Genomic DNA, 19,246 nt, shown 5'->3' with positions numbered 1-19,246 from the left:
CCTGACTGGTCTGAATGTTCAATGTGCCGTTTACGTAACGAGTGACCGTCCAAATCCTGCTGATGAGGCAGCAATATGTTGTGTACTGTTGTGTCTGTGGGCATGAGGTAGCTCTTGTCCAAACAAGAGATGAACATTCACAAGAGGTGAGACACAGTCATAACAGCAGTGTTGACAGCATGGAGACGACTGGCCTTTTGTCACTGAGGACATGGTGCCATCTAGAGGGAGGACTCCATGTTCCGTGTCTTTGCCTCTTTCAGGCTGAGACTCGCTCTGCTGCAGGTAAATGATGCAAAAGGAAATGAGAAACAAGAAACATACAAGTGGTTTTTGCATCTATTGTGTAATACAGAATATTAAATAAATGACAACATTATGATACATACTATTAGAACAAGATATTGTAAGCTGTAATTTAGGCTGTGCAAGATTTTCCTTCTTTAAAACAGCATTCAGACATTTTTTTTTTTTCTGAAGTTTATTCTGAACAGAAACGTTTTGTCCAGTAAAATCAGAAAAATGCTAAATATAACGGCATACATTTAAAGTCACTATGCATAGATCTTTAAAACTTCTACTCAAACTGCTGCTCGAACGGAGGCATCCAAAACACACACATTTAAACTACAGTACCATGGTGCATAAACACATCACAGCTTTCTAACTAAAGAGTACGAACTCCAATGACGTTTCTGCATACAGTGCTACACAACGATTATTGTCATTATCGATTTAATCTGCAGTTTAAAGATATTCGGTTTACTGTCATGCATGACAAAGAAAAACACCAAACCCCCCCCCCATCGGAGAAGCTTGAACAAGCAAATGTTTGGTATTTTTTCTTTAAGACTGACTGAGAAAATTATTTGATCAGTAAGATTCACTCATCGTTGCAGTCATGCAGCTTCACTGCCAAGTTCTATCAGCAGGTTTCAGGTACCAGCTAAGAAAACGCTTAAAAAAGTTGGATTTCTTTTAAAACTTGAGGTAAAAGGAATTTGGGCTCCATGTTGAATCATTAACCTTGTACTTTTCAGTCTGATTAAGTGAAATGTTCACAGCTGCTGCCCAGAGATGGAAGCGAGGGTTGAGCATTTTGAGAGTCTACTTCTTCCCACGGTAATGGGCGCCAACCACCATGTAGCTGTCAGGTGAGATGTTCAAACTGGGCGGCTTCGCTTTGTGCCTGCAGACCCTGACCTCAGATCTGCCGACCGGCCCTGCTCCTCTGCAGGGGTCGTGTTTCTGCAGGTAACTTATGAAGGTCTCCCAGCCTCCGCCCACACGGACCATCACATGACGCTCATTCAGCATCTGCAGAGGTGACACCAGGCGGAACAGTCAAGGAGGGAAAGCTGGGAAGTAAAGAGTGCATATATTTTCTGGCTGATATATTGCCAAGATGTTTATGAATTCTCAATTACATGAAAAGCAATCACCCCTGCACACACACACACACACACACACACACACACACATACACGCACCAATCTAATATTTACAAGCTTCTTGTGCATGTGTAGCTCGAGCTATGAAAGGCAAATGATCTCCCAGATAGCTTTGTCAAAATCTCATTAAACCAAATGAAACAACACCTCGTGGCACCAGCTGAGCACACACGCCGGACTAATCCACATATGAACACGCACACACACGCAGTGACACACAAAGGCGCGCCCACACGGATCTGCAACACAAACCACCTAATAAACAGCATTTTGAATAAAATGATGACTGTGAAGCCATCATCTGTCAGCAGTAGTTGCAGAATAGGTCAGTTGTGTCTGAATCAACACATCCTTCACAGACAGCCGTGCTTACAGCTGAAAACCAACTGCTGCCATGGCAACTACAGCCACAATATAAAGCCTGGGAGGAAAAAAAATGAAAGGAGAAATTGAGATGAGTTCAGCGCAGACCCTCAACTCCCAGCGGACATTAACATTCCCAGGAGGCCTCGCAAAGCCATCCGTTGTCCTGTCAGCACCAGCCCAGCCCTTCTTGCCTTATCGCCAATAAACCCTTCATTACGGAGCCATTAAGAATGTGATAATACAAGCAGATCCACTTCTTATGAGGGGAGGTGTGTGTGTGTGTGTGTGTGTGTGTGTGTGTGTGTGTGTGTGTGTCATGGGTACGGGCTAAAGAAATCAATGGTACAAGCACAGGCACACGCACGCAGGCTGGTGACGCAGGCGGCGACAGAGGAAAGCCCAGACGTGGTCCGTCTCAGCTGTCATCCTGCAGATTAAAATGTTGAGGTTGACAGGGGTCAAGTCTGACATCCTGAATAAACCCCACTCCTGTCACACAAGGAGGGAATGTAACTCTGACTGATCTTCACTCTCAAAAACTCAGTCAACATCAAGAGTTGATTTTCTAAAGAAATAAAATGAATCCATCCTAATAGCTATTATTTTTTTTTGTCAGTGTTTGCTTTAATTTTTTGGTTGCTTTTTGAGGCTTTCATCTGATGTTTTTCTTCTCACTTGATTGCTGATTAGATGGCTTTATATACATCGTGTCTGATTAAATGAAGTTGGCATCTGTCTTTATGCATCAGAACGACTTCACAGCAGGGACTCGAGTTGGTCACCAAATACCAACCTGACATTTAATGAAGAACATTCTGTATGTTACTTTGCTGTGACTTCTTTCTGTACTGTAATATTCAACACAAGCCCTCTTTGTCAGGCAGACTCCTTTATTTCTGTCTCTACTACTCCCCCCTCCCCCCTTCACGTCTCTGTACAAAGTGTGCTCCGTCTGCAGCCCATAAACTACCGCCTGGATTCCCCTGTGTCCTCCCTGGCAGCTCCATTGATTCCCTCTCTCCTTTGCTGCTGAAAGATGCATGAGTGTACTCAGGGAGGAGGAGTCATTCACACACCCGCCAGTAGGAGGCAGCCTTTAGCCACATCCACCACCTTTGATGCTGTTGCTGGGTACAGTCAGTCCTTGTAAAATTTACAGTAAAGAGACCATCTAAGCCACATTACGGTGTATGAGCTGATGCAGGAATATGTGTCTTATCTCTGCTCATGTGTGCTGCAAAAGAGGTCTTGATCTCAATGAGATCAAAGTTATACACAAAACAGACTGTAAGCTTGGGCCTGTATGTTTGCAAGCCCCTGGAACAGCACATTGATTAGTCTGGAGACAAACAATCAAGTGTTATATTGTTATTATTATTATATTATTGTCAATGTCTTGACTCATTTAGAAGGATGAGGACAAAGATTTAGACATCAGTGCACCAGTTTCCATGAAATGCTGCGCAGACATTCATGGTCCCCAGAGGATGGAACGACTTCGATCCCCTAATTTTTCCATGATGAGGCACATATTTATGGTTTTGAAGAAATGTCATTTTTGTAGAGCCGTACATGGTCTCCTCAGGATGATTTGTAATAACAGGTGAATATTTTAGAGAATGATGTTCCCATCAGTCTCAGCTGTAGTTTGTTTTAATGCTAATTAGCATAACTTAGCATAAACCTTGAACATGGTAAACATTATACCTGCTCAGCACAGACATGTTGCCATTATCACCGCGACCACGTTCACATGCTGACGTTTGCATTCAGCTCACCACAGTCCCTAAGCGCAGCCTCACAGGGGTGCTAGCGTGGCTGCTCACTCTTAGTTTATTAACATCATATTTGATGATTAAAATAACATCAGCTTTATCTCTGATAAACGTGCCTATGAGTCAGGAGTAATCATTTTTCATCCATTCCTCTTATAATGTGAAGTCAAAGGTCACGCACAGAAAAAAGCCCCAAGAGCTTCTAGGGGGTTGGTGTCTTGCTCAAGGACACTTGACAAAGGAGGACGATGAGGCAAAATGCTAGATGACACAAATGAAAATCATCCTCATTTTGGTCCTGATGTTGCTCAGATAAAACCACTATTCAAAAAAGATGCTTTCATTTTACTTGTATTTAATTATTTATTTATTCATTTATCTCTTATGTAGATAGCATGATAAGCAAAGAAGTGATGTGGCATGATATTGTGAGGTATCTGAATGTCTTTTCCCTCCACTGACACAGTCAGACAGTGTCCCTGCTACAAAGCTGAAGGAGAGCCTAATTGGGCACAGAGAAGAAAGAAAAGCCTTCCTCTTTTCTAACACCAAAGAATGGCAGAGCACTCCAGGGCCAGCATGATTGAATAGCCTCCAGAGGGAATAGAGGGGGGGGGGGGTAGAAAGTTTACATGTGAGGAGGGGCGGTCATGCTCAGCCGCTCATTAACAAGCTGTCTGATTAAACCCCTCACTAATGACTGTGTCCGGGTAATCAATAGTATCTGCTCTTTAAAAAGGTCTGTACACATTGAATGGCACGCTCTCCTAGGAGCTGCACAGGGGTTATCATGGTATATGGTAATTGAGGATTATGGTGCGTCTCCCTGCACATACGTAGGCAGCTGTGAGCTTCAAGGTAATGGATGGAGTCAGGGTCGATGGGCTGCGGCGCTCTATTCACACAGCTGAGATGTGTTTGCTTGTCAGCGGCGAGGCGAGAAGGGAAGGGAGCGTCGACAAACTAGTAATTATAGCTTGAAACTGACAGATGGACACAGAGTTATGGAGAAACATTGTATCTGCAAGGCTGCATAGAGGAGATGAGCACAAAAGGTCAACAGTTGAGATAGAAAAACAGATCTGTGATGTATTGAAATATGAAATAGGTAAATTTTTCTCTTTTCTAAATGTTTCATGAAGCGCATCCTGCTGGACAGAAGCTGTTAGCGTCATCACAGTTTTACTGCCTCGGTTTGTTGCGCTGTTCAAACACGTGCTCTCGTCTGCTGTGGAGAAACAGGTGTGTTCTGTGGCTTGAAAGGGTGCATTACTTTCTAAATGGGCAGCAAAAGTATGTCGTCCATCAGTTGAAATGTAGCTGTAACTCCGTTGCAAGCAAACTGACACTGACAGCATTGATTACCAGTTTGGAGAGTGCTGGGTCAATACAATTAACACCTGTCACCTGTGTGCCTCTATTGAACGTAGAAGATACACATTGTCTGTTTTAAAGTACTTTTTTATGGATTTATGGACAACACATTATTAAGTTAATATGCTAAATACGGTGTTTACTAAACATACTCTGAAGCTGTTGTATTTTCTCTTTGGATGCTTCTTTACAGACAGCGAAGTAAAACCTTCTTATAATCAAAGCCCCCCCCCGCTCATATGTGGGCTTGGACTCCCGGGGGGGCTGCCATCTGAACCGCACACCACGGTCATATCTCCGCAAAATCATCCTGAAAGAGACGTGTTTGTTTTTCCGTCAGGTTTGAACTCTTTGCTGAAGGTCTATGTACTGAATAAAATCATTGTCAGCCCAGTCTTATCCTGACCATTGGTTGCCAAGCAACCCTGCCTCCCAGAAGGCCGTTCCTCGAGCCTTTGTACAGACGCGTACGTGTGGTGCACGACTCCGGGAGGCTGAAAAGCACCTACGACTCCATCCCAAATGACTGCGAATCAGTCGCTCTGACACGCTGCACTTGTTGCTGACTCAGCTGTTGATTAATAACCCGAAGGCCTTCACACCTCACATCATTATGCGCAACAGCGTCTATGATGCATCTTCATCGGTTTACATTAACAAGTGATGGCATTAAAGTAAGTATTCCACATTGGTGTTTCTAATTTTACCTAACACCGGGTTTCATTTATTTATTTTGCAACTTCTCTTATATCTTATTAAACAACACATCAGCAGTATTGCCAGAAGAAAACCAACCTTGTCCTCCAGCAAATACATTGATACATTAATTTGTTTGATTGTGTTTTGATGGGAAACACATTCACTGCCTGGATCGTGTTCAGTGGCAGTGCTTACTCAAGCGTAGGAAGCACTAAATTTATCATTTACATACAGTGTATGTACATATATTTTTGCACTGCACATGTAGGGAGGAGGTGAGGGTGGATGGTGGTCACACAAAGTGCAGCACTTTGATACAGAACATGGTTCACAGCCTGAGTGCTGTCTGTGGTTAGGTTTAGGAAACAGAAGGATTTTGGTATCAGTATCAGTATGTTTTCTCATTATCTTGATAAAAATGAAGCATATCGTGTCTCTCAAAATGTATTTAAAGTAACAGTACATATAAATAAATTCTCAAAGACGGGATTAGTGTGAACACACTTACTCGTATGTACAGAACTTTCTCCCCGACTCGATAGCAGCCTTTAGGTTGCTTCTCCACCAGGAACCTGTTAGCACAGCTGCAGGGGGGATTTTCAATAATGTTTCTCACCTGGAACACGTCAGACAGAGAAAATCAAGTCCAAACGTACACATACGGCTTGAACAGCAAGATTCAAAAGATTCATTTTCTGGGAATTTAATACATACAATATCATCCAAAATGTTGTTGGTGCCTGCGCTCCTCCGGCTCGTGGATTTGCTCAGGGAACGAGGAGTCAGGGCTGCAGGAGGGGAGGTGATGGGAGGCGCAGCTGTGGGAGTGTGTTTGTTTATTGTGTTGGAGGAGTCTTTGGCAGTGGATACCAGGGTTTGGCCTGGTGAGGGTGCTGCCAGTGGAGCTGAAGCAGATGTGTTAGTGGTGCAGGATGAAGAGAACAAAGGTGTTTGTGTTGAGGCTGTGGTTGTACAAGGGTTAGAGGCTGAGAGGGAGGACGGAGGTGGAGGTAAACATGTAGGCACTGGGTTTTCTGTGGCTGATGGAAGATCAGAGGCACAGGAGGCAGGGAGGGTTTCAGACACACAGGTTGTGCTTGGAGTGAGGGGCACGGGTGGAGGAGGAGGAGGAGGAGGAGGAGAGGGGGCTGGGGGCAGGGATGAATACAATGCTGTAGGAGGAAAAAAAGAAAAGGGCAGACGGGATGATGGAGATAAGCACCCCGCCTCCTCCCTCTCGATCTCTCTCTCCAACTTCACCAGCCCTGGAGGCTCCACACCGTACCTGAAAGAAAGGTTTAACAAAAATACATCAGCAATGGTGTGGATAAATGAACAGTAAATCACCCGATAGAGAATAATGATTCGCAACCACGGGTACCTGAATCTCATTACTACTCATTACTCATTACATGTGGAAAGACTGTGGAGTAGGCTAATGTGAAAAAACGGAAATCAGTATTTTGTTCTGAAAAATTAAGCCACAGATGTTGAAATAGTTAGCTAAAAGTAATGTTGATGAATAAACAGTTAGATAAATAGATAAACAGTTAACATTAGCTAACAGCAATGGAGGCACTGAAACAGGAAAACTCTGCAACATGAAGTCACCTAAACATTCATTCATTCATTCATCTTCTATACCCGCGTATCCCATTCGGGGTTGCGGGGGGCTGGAGCCTATCCCAGCTGGCAATGGGCGAGAGGTGGGGTACACCCTGAACCGGTCGCCAGCCGATTGCAGTGACCTCAACATTGTTAATTCAATTGTATGAAAAACATATTGTAATAATATAAACTTTTTATCTAAATAGGCATTAAAAAGCATCCAGTTTGAATTAATATTAATCAAATTAACACATCTGGAACATTGTGAGTGGTGTCAATGAGGGGTTACCTCAGTTCATCAGCAAGTGTGCAAGGAGGACAGAAAAGACATTTAACAGGTTGAAAAACCACCGAAAACTGCTGCTTTACTGATCTGCATTGGTTCCATTGCTGAAGAATTTTGCATCTTTAAAAACATTAAAACCTTTTTTTTGTCTTCATCAGTAGATGAGAAACACTTTCTTTGACATTGTGCTTGTTGTGACACAATCTGGTATCACCAATCATGATGTTGTGATGTTACAGCTGTGCACGAGGGTCTATTTCAACTCAAACCATGATCTTAGCCTAAACTTAAACAAACTGTGACAGAAAACTGAAAAAAGAGACTAAAAATAATAAGTCAACAGTATAATAAAAAGTTCCAGACAGGTGAAAATCCTGTGATGATCCATTCATCCACTGTGACCTGCTCCCTGTGAGGACTTTCAGGTGCAATAATGATCCTGGATCAACATTAATGTTGGAGAAACAACACCAACATGGCCACATGAGATAAAGCGACTGTTGTGTGGTGAAAATTTCAGCCCACAGTTTTCTGTCTTTCAGCTGTGATTTCCTTTTCAGTAGCGGTACCATGGGTGGGGCAGTTCCTTTTTTTGTTACCTGGCTGCAATCCTTCCCAGCTCCATCAGGCACAGGCACACCTCCCGAGGCTGTTTATGGAGGACTTGGTGCAGCACATGCATGGAGCACAAACAAAGAGAGCGGGGTGGAAATAAAAAACAGTCACTCGTATGAAAGGAAAGATGTTTCCGGAGATAAACATCTGTCTGTGTCAAAAGAAAACAGAGGCTGCAGTCTGAACAGAGAGGGCACATTTCAGGAGGTCTCTATTGTGAACCTCGATCTTTGAAGCTGAGCAGGAATTCCTGATGCAACTGAGGGCATAAGGGCATGAAAGCCTCAACAAGTCGGCTTCTTACCTCCAGTCCACTATTCAACATTAAAAAGGAGGCTCTGCTCTGACTGCTCTGCCCTTAGTTCATCTCTTAAGATGCCACTTGGTTGAGCATGCACACAACTAAAGCAAACTAAAAAAAAAGTCATGAGCAGAGAGAACATCAATATCAATAACGGTATTTTGTTTCCATTCACCTGCATTTGAGATCCATCATTACATCCTGGCGGCAGCGAGAAAAGGACATGAGAGAAAAGAAAAAGAATAATCATCTGCTCCTTCATGTCACTGAGGCAGTAACGTGAAGCCCGTCAAAGCACAGTCAGCTCACTCTCCCCGTCACTCAGTTAGTAAAGTGGAGTAGGTTAGTCTGCCTCTGGGGGGATGAGGGTGGGGGGCACTTATTGTTGGTGGGGATTAACCTGCACATTATCATTCTCACGCATCTGCCGCCTTGCGTGGACATGCCCACTAAGAAGTGCATAAAGAAGAGTGCGTTTAATGATACAGAGCCATGTTAGCATGTTGACTGCAACTGGTGTTCCCCTCAGGCACACGGAGCATCGTACACACAGACGCTGTAAGTGAGATGTGATACAGGGAGTCTGAAATACATAATCATCACGAGTTTGTCGCATTTGGAGGGTGGAATGAAAGGCTGAAGAGGAAACATGATGTTCTCACAGAGCAAACAGACGACAGCTGATGGCAGATAGGCGGTGTTGTGACTTGTTTTATTATTTCTGCCTCAATGAGGTGAATCTCAAAAGTCTAAAGATTGGAATTTAATCACTTACACACTACAAAGTGCTGCATGACTTGATTCACTTCAGGTAAGCTTCATCACTTTAGGCTTTTATTGGTAAAAGAAAAAGAAGAATAGGCCCGAGCTCCTGAACTCCGCAATCTCCGGTCTTAACTCACCCAAATCCTCGGACTCAAAAAGGTAAGCCTCGTCAACGCCAATCTTTCGACACCAGTAGAGAAAGTTGGCGGTGTTGTCTCGGGCGAAAAATGATCCAGAAGTTGCATCAGCTCGCCAGTGGATCACTCTTCTCATGAAGGGCTGTAATTGTTTTCAACACACACACGCACACACATAAAAGTATATATCCACAGACACACACACACACACAGACACACAGACACGCTTGTACCCAGTGTTTTGTGTGTATGGAAGACAAATCAGGAAGACAGTGTTTTCAAAAGGCGATCTCGTGCAAGGTGAGGCTAAGTAACAGGAAACATGAACAGACATGGACGACTGCTGACTGCACCACCAGACACTGACATCACCAACCTCAGTCCTGACCTGCTTTGACCAGTTAAGTTAGTTTATTATGGAAAAAACTAACATCCTCATCATGACTTGAACAGTCCAAGTGATGTTGTGTTGTGTTGTTGCAGCACCTTGCCATTGCTGGTGTGGATCATCTTCTCCTGCAGCAGCTGTGCCAGCTGACAGAGGAGAACGCCGTTATCCAGTCTCTCCATCAGGCTGTCCACTGTGAGGTCCACACCTGAGGATCCACAAACACTGGGTTAAACACAGTAACTCACATAACTCACACGCTAAAAATATTAAAATGCTTGTATCGGTTGTTGCATTTCTGCCCCACTACAGTTTTCAGTCTGCAAGGTTTTCTAAAAATGAGGAAGAAATGAGGTGAAAATGCAAAGGAGCTGGTGATTATTGCTGCCAGGTGTCTCCCTGACTCATTAAGTAAAGGTGAAACTACACATTAGGAAATTCACAGAAATCTTTTGACCGTGCTGCTACCTTATTTATTCATCTCATAACAGTACAGCCTTGGTTGCCGAGCTGGTTATGCTGCGTAAACACCTATGTGCATAGAAAACCATTATATCAAAAGGAAGACTCCACTGTTTATTGTTTCAGTCTCCTTCTTATTAATAGATCTGCAAACGTACCCGCAAGAATTCATAGTTTGAGAAAAGCTGTGAAGCAGCAAATAACGAGGAAATCAGCTTTAATGTATTCGTCCTCACACATCCAAAGCTCTTTTCTGATTGTATAGCTCTTCGTCCCACAAGTGACTTTGACATGCTTTCCATTTTTTTGTGGCAGCGTCAGTCAGAGACTCACTCTGCTTGAGTCTTGTCACTTTCCAGACATCATCCAACAGGTTGGGGCATGTGCAGACCCTTTGTGTTTCCCCTTACAATCTAGTAAAGTGGGAAGAAACATCCCTTTCCCTGGAGTTCCAGCCACAGTTCCCCTCATGAAGAGGTATTTCAAGGATTTGGGATAATAAGTAGGTTAATGTGCCTTCGTGTTTAATGTGACTGCGGCTTGTTAACCAGTTCTTCAAAATAAAAGCCCCAACTCCAAACTCCCAGAGGTCATTCATCTGTAGATAACTGTGACAATCTGAAGTGTATTTTGATGTTTTGAATATCCCTTTGGGAAAGTTTTTAATTGGCATTCTCTCTTTTAATGTAGCTTCACAGTCAAAAACAGCAGTGGGTATATTGTAAAAGAAAAGGCATGTTTCCGGTTTTCTGTTTCATAGACTTTTACAATCAAGTAACTTCTTGTATTGGGGATCTTTTTACTGTCGCTGATGTCCAGACAGTGCAGTTAACATGAGTTTGGCATCAAGGGACTGTCTCACCCAGGAGGGCGTTGAGCCAGAAGGCCAGGTCTTCTTTCATGGGCAGCAGGCTGGCATCATGGCGGAAAGGCAGCCACTGGCTGTACTCCTGAGGACTGGAGAGGCCCGGTCCAGAGTGTCTGTACTTTGGACTAAGAAGACAGTTCATCCCCAACCCGGTCAGGTGCGTCGGGCTCAGAGGACCGTCAAGGCTGGTGTTCATCGCTTCCACCTCACTGTCCATGCTTCAGCTCCGATCGGCGTTCCACGGACCCTGGTGGACCAAATAATAGATGTTTTGTTAAGTTTCGATTTTGACATTTTGCATTAGTCTGTCTCATCCAAAGGAGGTAGTCGATAGAAAAGCTCAGGGAGACGTATTTGCCAAACCAACTGTCTTGATCTTTGTAGTCTTTTCTCTTGTAAAACTGAAAAATACTGTTTGAAAACACTTCAGATACAGTGCAAATCTCATCTTTGTGTCACTGTGTTCGACTGTCACGTCTCATTGTTGCCCATTGTGGTCCTCAAGAGACACCATCAAACACCAGTAGGTGTTTTCTGCCCTCCATCCTGAGGAGGCAGACATGAGCTGCTTATGGTTTGGTCCACCACAATGAGGCGAAGAAGACACCACACTTGAAAACTTTGACAACCAACAAAAAGGTGACATTTATGCTTTACAAGAAGTGTTTTTGAACAGCATTTCTCAGTTTTAAAAGGGTCAAACATGAAGCATGAAGACTAACTGGTGGGTTTAGCAAATGCACATCTGTTCATCTTTAACCTGTTGCTATTGTTATTTCCATTCACCGAGTAAAGTGAGTGCAGTCTCCACCTGTATGATTGACCATTTAACTGCACTGTCAAGTCCCACAGGTGAGCCTACCGTGGCTAAGGTTAAATCAAATTAAATTACAAATACAACATTAAGACACATAACATTTGAAATGATAAATGGAACAATGGTTGCACATGTGTAAAGCAATGTAAGATAAATGCACAACCACAAAAATACAAGGTTTCAGCAGTTTGAGTTAGCCAAATTTAATGGGTGCAAATTCCCACTTTCAGATTCAGACATGTTGCCTTGTTGAGCTGTGATGGAGGATATTCACTGCTGAAGATTTTTCAGGCTGTCATGCAAAAATGTGAGGCTATCCTTTAAGAAAGCAATAAATGATTAAAACATAATGGTTTTTAGAGGGAAAATGGTGCGACTGCAAACACAGAGACGTCTTACACGCGTACAAAAGCAACAATACAGGCTGAAACAGATTTTACACACTGGCTTCCATCCATAGTCCTTATCCTCACAACCAAACAATCCACACAATCATTAATCAAAGGGATTAAACTGACTGACTGCAGGTTTAATAAGATGTATAGCTACAGCCCCGAGCCAGTCTCCTGGTGCCGCTACATGGCTCATTTGTCCCGTTCCCAGGACAGCCTCCGTCATAAAGCTCAGCCCCATGCAGAGACATGCTCTGACTGCCGGTAATATTCGCTGCTAATCAGCTGGAATTAAGACAACAACACATGCAGTGGGTCACTGGGTCTGCTGGGTAATGTACAGTAGAGGCAGGGGCCCGCTTTGTGCCAGATGACTGACTTAAAGTCACAGGACTAAGCAGACTTTCATTACTACACTACTATAAGGCTGAATTTTACACTGTTGGAAAGCTGTCGTGGTGGCAATCATTTTATCTTTTGTTGCAACAAACACAGGATAAACAGTAGAAATACTGTGTTCACGTTACAAAGTAATCCACCAGAGATGTGAGCGTAGATGTATTTGATTGGCCAACACAGTGCCTTGCTGGATCACATCATGTTGTGTTGCGACGTCTGCTGCGTCTGCAGACTACAGGCCTGCAGTTTTCCATGTAGGGCTACTCTCGCTCAGAACGTGGCCTGAGAGGTGTGCTTTGAGCTAAATGCTTACATGATTAATAATACTAACATGCTGATGTTTATCAAGGAAATTGTTTTCTACCACCTAAGTTCAGTGTGTAAGCCTGCTAACATTTTCTGATTCTCAAAGACAATGCACAGCTGGGACTGATGAGAATTTAATTAGTTATGTAGTCTTGGATAAATAGTTGCAGAGGAATTTCACTCAAAACCACAAATATCAACCTCATGTTGGTGCTGGAGGAAAAGCCAGAGGATCCGCAAAGTCATTGGGATTCATCCTCTGGGCACCATGAATGTCACGTCCATCCAAAAGTTCAAGACATTTCAGCCTGGAGCAAAGTGGCGGACTGAACGAGAGAGGGAGCGACAGCCATCCCTACAGCCATGCCACTGCTGTGACTCACTAACAACGACTTTATCTTTAGTAAAACACTCAAGTGAAAGCTCATCTGGAGTTCAGATGTTTGGGAACCAGACAGGCCGCATCACAGCCAGCCTTTTGGGCTCAGTTGTATACCACCTGTGTTTTTGCATTAGAGAAGCTGTGGCTCAGTGCTCATCATCATGACAGGTTCTAGAGCAGTTTACCGTAAAGTTTCCTTACATCAGCAAAAACCTGACGACAAATCCCTCTCACATCGTTACAGAGGAAGTAGGGCAAAGACGTACATACAGTATGTACACATATCAGTGAATTCTGGGCCCAAACTGTGCGAGGATGTTATAGACATACGATTCTGACTGGAACTAGTGAAAAGGGTCTTTTGTAAACACATCGTGCAGATGTGGGACAGGTATATGTGGAGGGGGCTGCCTGCCAAGTGGGAGGCTGGTTTACAGGTTGACCAGCAGGGCATGAGAGCCTCTGTCTCTAACAAAACATCCAGGTGCAATATTCACACCTCTGCTACAGGATGCCTCTGCTGGGAAGGGAAGGCAAAGGTCACCCACTGGCCTAGCTCTCAGACACTAGCAGCCTTTATACGCCTGCAGAGCTGAGGGTCCATGTCTGTCAACACACACCACACACACACACACACACACACACACACACACACACACACACACACACACACACACACACACACACAGACCCGTGCACGTATCAGTGTTTCTATTGCAACTCATTTAGTTTGCAAAACCTTTAATGTCTCCAAAGTAAGACTTGCTTCAGTGGTACTTCACAGCCTTTAATTGTGTTTCTCAATAAAAGCGAACAGCCTAACAGCTGGTTGTTAGCGGGGAAACAGCTAAAATTACACACCAGCCAGGTTGAAAAATGTGTGCAAAATGACGGATCTGAGCTGAAGTGTTGGCTTGAATACCTGACCGTGTGCTGTATGTGTGTAAGATGACAGGGTGATTGATGATTTGGTGTTCGTCTAACACTGGTGTCTCCTGAGAATGAAACCAAAGCTCCTGGCTGGTAAACAACTAACTTCACAACTAGCTAACAAAATCCAGTTTCCTTACATGACAGCCACAGCTCTCATGTTTACTTTGGAAAAAGAGAAAAAAGAAAAGTTGAAGCAGGAGATCTGTCACTGGAAGAATCATCTCTTCAGTCAGGAACATGCTTTTTATGAATTTCAGCGTTTGCCTTGAGTTTGCTATTCAGGTATAACCTGCAGGCTTGTGCATTCTTCACAGTCTGTTCGGCATCATTTCGCTTGAAAGAAAACTATTCATAAAATATCAAGATTAATAACTTCAAGTGGATGTCCGACAGCACTGCTGCCAGCAGCAGCTTTGACTCAGTGATCTGCTGTCTCAGGTGTCAGCTGTAGGATTGTTCCTGCTTAAAAGAGGCCATGTAAAACAAGTGAGAGAATAACAGGGGTTGAATGGATACAACTGCATAGTGGAGGTATAGTATTCAGCTATAGTGGCGCTCTCACCCCATGGCTTTCCTTCAGCTGCTTCTAGACTAAATAAACCTCATATCAACACAGGATGGAAAGGTCTGTCGCCTGCTGCTGTTTATGCACCCTGAACAGTGGGGAGTCACTGCACCCCAGCCCCAGTGAAACACAATAAAACACAATTTTAGCATCAAGATTTAAAAAAGGATCCATAAAGAGTTCATAGATCAAATAAACAATGATCACCAAAGGACAGTCTGCCTATTGAGTTCTGACTTTTTGCTACAGAGGCCGTGAAGGGTCAGACACCACGAGCATGTCGGAGGATTCATTTCTGCACTGACATGCTGGACGCTCGTGTTTCAGAACTCACATTCAAACACGTGTTTTCTTCTGACCTTGTTGCCAAATGACCATGTTTTAAAAACTGCTTATTTTAGATATCTCCAAATGAAAGAAAGAGAAAAAGAGCACTGTGAGGTCTTTAAATTGTGTCGTTGTGATGTTAAATTATGAAAAACATAATTTGACAAGTGCTAAATCCCAATATAAAAAAAACATAGAAATGACTTCATGAGCTGTTTTTGAATAACTTTAAACTGGTTATTTTAAATTCTGTAATCCCTCTAAATAAAAAGGATGATAAGATTTTACATCATCTTATAGTGAAAAAAGTTATGACTACCAACCTGCTTTCAAGCACCATCAACATAACGAAAAAACGTTTGCAGAAACAGTGAAATCATCCATATTAATGAGGGATATGCAGTTTATAATTCGTGTGTTTCTACCATCATCATCATCATCATCATCATCATCGTCCGCGTGAAGAGCAGCAGCAATTCAAACTCAGATAACAAAAACACAAATCCGCAGTAACTTTATGATGTCAAATATACTCACAAACAGCAACAGCGGGATTCCTCAAAAGTTTATCTTTTTCCTAAAAGTTTCCTCTCTGGATGGTCTCTCTCGTGTTGTTTCCTGTCACGCGCGCACATCAGCTGGAGCCAGATGTTTATCAGGTTCTCCACATGAACGCAGCTCTGCAACAAGGAGAGGCCGCCGTCACTCTTTAACCACTCTCCTGTTCACGCCTGTGGTGTCAGTTTACAAAGTAGGTGACTGGACATCATCACAGCGGGCTGTTCCTGACAAGGCTTTTTTTTTTTTTCTTCACAGGTGAAAACTTTGTCGGTAATTATAACCAATAAAAACGGAAAGCGCAAGTTGAAGTTCATGAGTGTGTTTCTTTTTGCAGTAACGTGCTGATGCTGACAGCTATCAGGGAGTAAACCTAAAATGGGGTTGCATATAAATAAAATAAAAGAAAAAACAACGTACTTTATTCAGTATTTTTTTAAAATACTCTCTCAGTGTCACCGTGATCTGTCTCGCACCACTGTGGTTGTGTTTGCTGTCGTTTTTGTTAATAACTGTTCAATTAAGTTTCAAAACAAAGTTTAGAACTTAATCTGTCAATAATCTGACATCTAATAACTTTTAAAAGGTGAGGTGCGCCACTAAATTCTGGGTTGGAAGGTAAAGATTGGGCTAAGAATTAAAATAAATTACATTACATGTTTTTTAAGGTGCTTTAATGACTTGTGCATGTTTTTTTTTTTTGAGCACATCAAGCACACACACTGCAGTAATTTAAACTGGTCTGAAGTTTTTTAGGACAGTTTAAAGTTTCCTCTTAGATCTGAGTTAAACAGATTCACAAAATTAAGAAAGACTTCTTTTAGCTTCAGAAGTGTGCCACTCTACGGCTAACTCAGCACAAAGAGACACTTTTTGATGATTACTATCAGTACAGCTGTGACTTTTTATTAGAAATCTGAATATTTGTTCAAACGTAGGGGAATAAAGTTGATATTGGAGTTGTGTTAGTCTGTTGTGTTCCAGCAGAGGGCGCTCTAAAAATTCACTACTTTCCTACTAAAGACGGCTGTGAGACAGCAGCTGGACTGCAACAGGTAAATGCAGATGCCTGTCTGAAGTCTGACTATTAGATCAAAGTCACTGTCAAAATCTGTTCTTGTGAAAGTGGCCCTCAGAAAAAGAGACAAAACACACCTGTCACAGGTTTCAGCTCTTATGCCCCCTAGAGGCTGTGCAGTGCCTTGCAGATAGACCAAAAAAAAGGGGACTGAACTAACCAACACATGGCGAGTGGTGGCACACCTGCTGCATAGAGTTAAGATGTACTAAAAGCACATGACTGTAGGATCTCTGAGGCTGTTGTGATGGGAGAAAGAGGTATAGTGACATGCACCCTTATCCGCTGCGGTGTCACTGTGAACACGACCACCGGATGGCGCCAAAGTGGGACATTCTCAAATCCTGCACATAGTGGCTTTAATTTGAGGCTGTGCAGACTGTGATCAGACTATGGTATTTATTGTTACTATGCCAAACATGTCTTCTCTGCTTACCAACAATCCCAGCTGAGTTAGTTCATGTCAGCATTTATTTTTTTTAAAAAAATTGTTTGTTCAATTATATGCTTTCACAGGCGGTATTCCTTTCAAAGCACAGAAATTAATGGCAAAAAAACTTTCAGACCCATCTTGTTCAGACTGAGATAAAATGGCTCATTGTCAGTATTGACAACTAATATCTCCTCTATGATTTATTTCGCATTAATATTTTACTGCTGCTAGGATCATGCGGGTGTTAATTACACTTCCTCAAAGGGATAAAGTCTTTTTTAACCCCCCTTTTTTAAATACTAGGAATAGTATAATAGTAGCTTCAGGGCCTCAATCAATCAGGTAGGTGGTGGAGGCAGCCACAAGCCAACCCCAATTTTCTTACCTCCTGTGTGTGTGTGTGTGTGTGTGTGTGTGTGTGTAGTCCCAGGTGTGGCTGCTGGTTCATTTGCAGCCCTCTCCCAGGGGACGAGTCCCTCGTGTCTCTGCGTCTATCAGACACTCCCCTGTTCCTCTATCAGTACACTTCCCTGCTGCCCTCCTGCTCATTTGCACTGGTTGACATTCATCGGACCAATGTTGTTGTGAATGTCAATGCGTGTGTATGTCGGTGCATTCGTGTCACTTCATGCAACATGCAGATAAGATTAGTTATCATCAAAACATTTTCTAATTTTTGACCCCCACCTCCGTCCTAATACAAACCACGATCAGCCACTTGAGTGGATTGTTGTTGTAGAGAAGCTTCTGAGGCTTTGAGTGCTGAACTCAGTCACATCCTGTCTCTGCTACAGAGGCAGGGTGTCTTTGAGCAGGTATTGTACAGCGGACATACTGATGATGTTTTAAAGACTTGTTAAACCAATTTAATAATGACTCAGAAGCACCCACGGAGTTAATAGATAGTCACTCCGCGCCTGGAACGCAGCCTGGATCATAAAATGAAGCCAGACAACATAGTCAGGTGCACAGGTTTGTTTGTTTATTTATTTATTTATTTTCACAAGGCACAACTTGAAGCGGAGGTGGGGAACATGCGGGATCCGAGTCGTATACGGCCTCCGAGACCGTTTTATCCGAGTCAATTCATTCATCCCAAAACGCAATTACTTATGATAAAGAAAATAAGTAGATTAGTAGATTACCGTTTTTCCGAGCGGTCTATGAATGCAACACACGTCGCGGTTATATTGCGTAATTGTATCATGGCGGCTCGCGGGAAAACGCAGATGCCGAATGTCGCGCTTTCCAAGAGAAATGAACAAACCAGTATTTTCTGTTGAAGTAAAACGCAAACCAGTGTGTAAATTAGTTTGTCGGGGCGCGGAATCAAAAGTATTAACCTCAGAACAGCTACTAACATGCTAACTGGACGAGCTACAGGGACAGACGCGCCTGGATGAAGTTAAAGCTCTTCGGCGGAGTTTGGAGGCCCAACAAGCAGCTTTCACAGACCACATTCTGACAGAGACAGTGTTATACAGGCAAGATTTACGGTGAGCGAGCAATAGCTAAGAAGCAGAAACCTTATGCAGAAGGAGAATTTGTGAAGGAGAGCCTCGGTGCTGCTGTGGAGCTGCCAGCGTCACACAAAGTAAAACTGTTCCAAAGTCAGTTTGTGTGGGATAATTCATGGAGGCGCTGATGTGGAAACCCATTGAGCTGCAAAGCGAATACTGACTACTGTGAGCAGCTCCTTGCAAAACGGACTCTTGCTAAGACTCATTTCTGCTCAAGACTGACTGACCCAAACCAGGAAAACCATCTGTGAGCATCGTCATCCTCATCATCTTCTCATCATCATCATCATCATCATCATCATCGGACATCTGATGGCTCGCCAAAGGGAAGCAGTTCCAGCCATCACAGAGGTTAGTGTCATATATTTGTTTAACAATTTAGTATGCCACCAAGGGGTGGGGGTGGACCAATACAGGTGCTGGCCCCCCAAAGTGAGCCCC

The 19,246-nt window shown here is 43.2% G+C and overlaps 1 protein-coding gene across 1 annotated transcript; it reads right to left on the bottom strand.

Annotated features, from left to right (window-relative positions):
- Window positions 1–1,018: 1,018 nt before the first annotated feature.
- On the bottom strand, window positions 1,019–15,811 carry gas2b (growth arrest-specific 2b). The gene is made up of 8 exons (XM_076737950.1): window positions 15,754–15,811; window positions 11,090–11,342; window positions 9,829–9,973; window positions 9,378–9,508; window positions 8,159–8,222; window positions 6,380–6,950; window positions 6,174–6,281; window positions 1,019–1,317 (listed from the first exon to the last, which is right to left on the bottom strand). Exons 2-8 carry the CDS (start codon window positions 11,310–11,312, stop codon window positions 1,108–1,110), a joined length of 1,452 nt encoding a protein of 483 aa, XP_076594065.1. The 5' UTR covers window positions 11,313–11,342; window positions 15,754–15,811; the 3' UTR covers window positions 1,019–1,107.
- Window positions 15,812–19,246: the final 3,435 nt, after the last annotated feature.

This window comes from Chaetodon auriga, chromosome 1, assembly GCF_051107435.1.
Source record: "Chaetodon auriga isolate fChaAug3 chromosome 1, fChaAug3.hap1, whole genome shotgun sequence".
NCBI classification, from domain to species: domain Eukaryota; kingdom Metazoa; phylum Chordata; class Actinopteri; order Chaetodontiformes; family Chaetodontidae; genus Chaetodon; species Chaetodon auriga.
Note: the sequence above shows the minus strand (reverse complement) of the source record. Positions and strands in the feature narration are given on the sequence as shown.

Coding starts and splice junctions, on each gene's coding strand:
- gas2b (XM_076737950.1), bottom strand. CDS start 11,312: ATGGACAGTGAGGTGGAAGCGATGAACACCAGCCTTGACGGTCCTCTG. Junction 9,509..9,828: donor AACACAACATCACTTGGACT/GTTCAAGTCATG, acceptor GCCCTTCATGAG/AAGAGTGATCCACTGGCGAG. Junction 1,318..6,173: donor AGAAAGTTCTGTACATACGA/GTAAGTGTGTTC, acceptor TCACCTCTGCAG/ATGCTGAATGAGCGTCATGT.